This window comes from Danio rerio, chromosome 3 (assembly GCF_052040795.2).
Source record: "Danio rerio strain M-AB ecotype USA chromosome 3, GRCz13ab, whole genome shotgun sequence".
Classification (NCBI taxonomy): Eukaryota; Metazoa; Chordata; class Actinopteri; order Cypriniformes; family Danionidae; genus Danio; species Danio rerio.
In genome coordinates, this window is record NC_141023.1 from 5,643,985 (window position 1) to 5,649,827 (window position 5,843).

Here is a 5,843-nt window from a genome sequence, read left to right on the forward strand (position 1 = left end):
TGGTCATTAATAGTTTAGTGGACAGAAATAATAATGCACTCGTTATGCTATGTAATGACTAAACATGATGAACATAAAAAATCTTAATGCTACTCACTTCTAATTGCCTTGTCGTGTCCATTCTGGAATCAAGTGCCCTTTGGGTAAAAACATTTAAATACGTTATGTAAACAATATGTAATAATATAACACACAGTATATGGGAGACAAGAGATGGTTGTAATAAGGCCAAGTTGAACAACTAAAAATGAAGTAGAAATATATGTGATACAACACATATTTAATGGTATGTTAACCGAATTCCCTATGCAAATAAAGTGGTGTGAAAAAGTGTTTGCCCCTTACTGATTTATTATAATTTTGGATGTTTCACATACCTTAATGTTTCAGATTATAAAACTATTTTAAATATTAGTTAAAGATAATGCAAGTAAACTCTTCATACGGTTTTTAAATGAAGGTTTTTATTATTAAGGGAAAACAAAATACAAAACTACACAGCCCTGTGTGAAAAAAGTGTTTGCCCCCTAAAAGGGAGGATTTTTGGCCCTCTCATCTATGCAGAATTATTGTAATTTAGACACAATGGAGGGTTTTCGAGCATGAACCAAGATTTTAGCGTCATACCACAGCATCTCAATTGGATTCAGGTCAGGACTTTGACTAGGCCAATTCAGTCTTTATTTTGTTTTTGTATTTAGCCGGCAGGTAGTTCTCTGCAACTCTCACATGGTCGCCCACTGAAGCTAAGTAGGGCTGCGCCCGTTCGGTACCTGGATGCAAGACCACATGGGAAAGCTAGGTTGCTGCCGGAAGTGGTGTTAGTGAGGCCAGCAGGGGGCACTCAATCTGCGATCTTGCGATCTGTGTGGGTCCTAACGCCCCAGTATAGTGAGTGTCATCTTTCGGATGAGATGTTAAACCGAGGTCCTGACTTTCTGTGTTCATGAAAAATCCCAGGATGTCCTTGGAAAAAGAGTAGGGGTTTAACCCCGGCATCCTAGACAAATTTGCCCACTGGCCTCTGTCCATCATGGCTTCCTAACATCCCCATATCATAATTGACTTCATCACTCTGTCTCCTCTCCACCAATCAGTTGGGGTGTGGTGTGCGGTCTCGTGCAATATGGCTGCCGTTGCATCATCCAGGATGCTGCACACTGGTGGTGGATGAGGAGGTCTCATGTTATTTTTTACACCACATATAATGAGACTTATGCTGCGTTCACACCAAATCCATGTTTGCCCTTCAGCTATGAAGCTAGAGTCACTGGGCAGACAGAAGCCCTGCCCATCATGCGAATCCGCGTCTGTTCTGAAGTGAATTTGACATGCGAATGAAGCGGGATTTGACGCGCGAATGAAGCGGGGTTTGACACGCGAATGAAGCAAGTAACCTCAAATGTACACGCAGCTATTTATGCGCGAATATCGCGATTTATCCGCGCGTTCCACGTCTGGTGTGAACACAGCATTACACATTTCAAAAAGTTACATTTTGTTTGTCAGTCCACAGAGTATTTTACCCAAAGTCTTCAGGATCATCAAAATATTTTTAGACAAAATGAAGACAAGCCTTTGTTCTTTTTGCTCAGCAGTGGTTTTCATCTTGGAACTTCATTTGCCCAGTCTCTGTCTTATGGTGAAGTCATGAACACTCACCTTAACTGAGGCAAGTGAGGCTTGCAGTTCTTTGGATGTTGTTTTAACAGGATGTTGTTTAACAAACAACATATGTTTTAACACATTTTCACATAGGGCTATGTAGTTTTGTATTTTGTTTTGCCTTCATAAAAATGATGTGTTCACGTGTGTTATCTTTGACATATTTAATTTGTTTGATGATCTGAATCATTAAAGTGTGACAAATGTGCAAAAAAAAATAATTGTAGAAATTTGCATTTCCCACTACTGTAGATATGTGTTAAAAAGTGTTTTAACCACCCTGGTCTGCCCTAGATCATGCCTAATTATGAATATTGACAAAGAACTGAATAAATGCTAATTAGACTTACCACATCAAGGGGCAGATTTCATGAGTAGTTTATGTAGCAACTAGGACTTGTGGTCCTTTCTGGTAAAAACCAGGCATCGCAGCTGTCACACTGGAAAGAAACAAATTCAAACACATTAAACAAAAAAAGGGGGGAATAAATAAAACTTGTGTAACTATATATTATATTGACTGAGTATATATTTTCTTTTTATATATGATATTATAATATATTTAATCATTTATTAGAGGCTTTTATCCATGCAATGACAATACACATAAATAAATCAAAAGAATATGACAAATGCCAATTACTCTGTCAATACACAGAGTATTTTAACATAAATAAGTACAGAAAACAGAAAATAAAAAGTGTAATGTAAAAAAAGATGCATCATAATCAATTAATTGAAAATACATAGACACAAGAAGAAATCAACCAACAAAACCACAAAAATATCAAAGTGCTATGATTACAGATACATAGTACATAGCACAAGGAGTACGTTTTTAGTTTGTTTATTTTTGCCTATGCGTAAAGTAGGCTGATTAGAAAATAGAGAAAGTGGCAGTGCTGATGAAAAAAAGCAGCTTTCAGCAGTTTCTAAAAAAAAATGCTGAAGACATTTCATTCCACCAGCGGGGAAACATCATAGTGAAACAAACTTTCTAAACGACATGGTGATTTAGGAGATAGCACTGTTGCCTCACAGCAAGAAGGTTGCTGGTTCAAGTCACGGCTGACAAATATAATCTTAATCACTAAAACAAAGTGCCCATAATTAATAATGATTTAAGCTCAGATGCTGATTTTTTTCGCGTTCTCCCAACGTATAATTAATGTCAACATACCCATTCTTTAACAGTCAGCAACATCTGAGTTTCAAATTAAGTGAAGTGAGTCTTGTCAAGTAAGGTTTTTACCCATACTCGGAATTTAAACTAAACTAAATTTAAATAAATAAACAATTGTAAAATTTATTAGATACAAGCATAATTTATTACAATGTCACATGGTTCAAAAACACATGTGTCTATTTTATTTTACTCCATTGATTATGGAAGGTCATTTATGGAACAAAATCAATGCCAAAAGTCTTGAATTTAAAAGCTTGTTGAATAGCACAAACTGAACAAAAATAATACAACGTATTAACAAGTTCTTGCATTTTAATGACTTGAATTCCAGGGTTTGTTTTTTTACGTCCTGAAATTTAACATAGCTGTTTATTTAAGCTGTGAATATTTTAATGAAAAATATTTCAAACACGTTTTCATACTTAAAAATTCAACAATTCATATTCAATTTCCAGATTTCACTTACAAAATATTCAACACCCTTTAAAAATACAATGTATAATATTCAAAAGGTAATTTTCAGTTCACTTTATTTCAGTTCAAATATTCGCTTCCATAAATTCAGTGGCTCAAATTCAACTGTTAAAATTCAACATTACTTCTGGGAACTGCAGGAAAAGCAATAGATTGCAGATTGAAGATCTCCAGCTGCTCTAGCTTTCACCAGCAGGTGGAGATGGAATAATGTAAGATTTTTAACCCAGTAAACAGGCGAGGAAAAAGCTAATAAAGGCACAAAAGTAGTATTTAATATTAATATCAATGCCTTGGACATTATAAATGATAAAGTATGAGTAAAATGAGTAAATGAGGTTTTAGTTATCTATTTTTGCCCTTATGTAACGGAAGATAGCTGGTGATCACTTAAACCTCACTCCTTACACATTCTCTATCTTTATTAACTCTTTCTTCCATAGACGTAGAACTATAGCCTATAGTTCATCAACAACACAACTCAGGAGCAAACTAGTTTACTCTGCAGGTTTATATTAGATATCTCACTCACTCACTCTAACAAAAAATGTATGTATAAGAAATATATATATATATATATATATATATATATATATATATATATATGTATATATATACATATATATATATGTATATATGTAAATAGTGTGGGAATAAATAACATAATACTTTAAATAATAGAATACTTTCCAGTTGCTTTGAAATAACCACGTAGACAAGACTTTGAAAAAAACTATTTTATTGGATAACTTTATCCTAACAGAAACACATTTAGCAGTAAAATAACAATGAAAATGTAAATTCCTTATTGACATGGTACACTGGCCTTTAATGAAGAAAAAAGACAACATAATAAATAAGAATGTAGATAAATCGATTGATGAGTAAATGAAATAGGAACAACAAACAATGTAACTGACGTAAAATGTGGAACTGGCAATGTACAGACTCCAAGTCAAATTAGGCATTTCCAAGTTTTAAGTTTGGTCCTGAAGAGTTAAATTTCAACCTTGTTTCTACAGTGCGGTAAAATTCAGTACATTACATTCCGGTAGTCATTTCTGTTTCCACTGTCAGAAGTACCAATATACCAAACTGTACCGTACCACTTTTAGAGTCCCTTTTATACTGTAAGGGTAACTACCACAACAGTACAGTACTAAATGTGGAGATAGACTTGCTGCTGAAAGCCAATTGGTTTACAGAGAATTGTCACTTGAAAAATTTCACTGTAATAATAAAATAAAACTATGCGCAGCAATGAATTATCGTCGACCCAAGCTAATCATCTTATAACAAACAGCAACATGCCAAGAAAAAACAAACAGGATCTTCTGTATTGCTGCTTTTCCACTATCATGCCAAATTGTTCCGAGAACAGTAAGATACAGTTACCGTTGTGTTTCCACATGAGCCTGGAATGGCGAGCATGATTATAAACTGCAATATCACATCTGAAACACTAGATGGCATTGGGGTTTCTATGTTCCTCTATGTCAAGTTTCTTTGCAGGTGTTTTGTTTATGCAGGAAATACCTGTAATGCTACCTTAATGTACAAGTAGCTAAAACTCACTCATTTAGAGGCGGGAACCAACGGATGTTCAACAAATTTAATCATAAGGTAAACAAAAATCTATACGGAGCTCCTCCACAGAATTTGACGCTCACTCCAACAGGTTGCTCCTCTCCTAAACTTCTCGGCCACACCCACACTTGTCAAATTTAACAAGTGACCAATCACAGAGCTTGCGCTGTGCATCATTGCGATGGGTAGTTAAATTTTTTTTGAGAGCTAGGTGCACATTAGCGTCAACATCTTTCATGGCAAAGTATATGCGACTGGGCAAAGGCTGCACTTAACCATCATGTGCACTTGACACAAAAGTATAATTCAGTCTTTAAATTCAATCCGACCATGGTTAATTGAGCACTTGAGTGCATGATGTCGCCATTGTGTTGCCTGGCTGTCAGTTTCTCCATATCTGGATAGGCAGAAGAAAGCTATTTATTTGTTTCTTATTGAACGAAGCAAATACCAGAAAAAAAGGAGTCACAAAACACAGAAATGTAAGACCATCGACCATATTACTTATTTACATTACATTAAAGTTACCAAGGCAGTGACTGGCACATTTGTATTACATTTCAGAAAGCGTCATTTGATCAGCATCAGAGTGGAAAATAAAACTGTTTCTGTGTTAACTGGCCTGATCGGCATGGAATGAAATAGTTACGCAAAGAGAAACATTTGGCCTGATAGTGGAAAAGTGGCTTATGTCCTCTAATGTTGTTTATAGGTCTGTTCACCTGTTACATCTGAATATGTAGAAAGTATTAGGGGCGTAACATTTTCTGTTTATTTACATGCGCTTGTCACACATCTGAATTTATGAACTTGATATGTAAACAGCTTCTTTAAGAGAGAATAACACAACTTTCTATCATACATCACAACTACCAAGTAAGTTTAATATTGGCAGTGAAAATGCAAGCCTGATCAGACTGACCAATTCAAA

At 35.2% G+C, this 5,843-nt stretch overlaps 1 protein-coding gene and 1 long non-coding RNA gene across 2 annotated transcripts in view; one reads left to right on the forward strand and one right to left on the reverse strand.

Moving 5' to 3' along the window:
• The window catches only part of LOC147845465 (uncharacterized), a 129,262-nt gene that overhangs the window by 81,089 nt on the left and 42,330 nt on the right, over positions 1-5,843 (forward strand). The window lies entirely within an intron of this gene.
• Positions 1-5,843, reverse strand: part of LOC101882579 (sterile alpha motif domain-containing protein 9) — a 39,237-nt gene that overhangs the window by 5,488 nt on the left and 27,906 nt on the right. The window contains exons 4-5 of the mRNA XM_087243506.1: positions 2,016-2,105; positions 98-137 (exon numbers count right to left, since the gene is read on the reverse strand). Of these exons, the coding sequence (XP_087099632.1) occupies positions 98-137; positions 2,016-2,020 (45 nt within the window). The 5' untranslated portion in view covers positions 2,021-2,105. The remainder of the gene's footprint in view (positions 1-97; positions 138-2,015; positions 2,106-5,843) is intronic.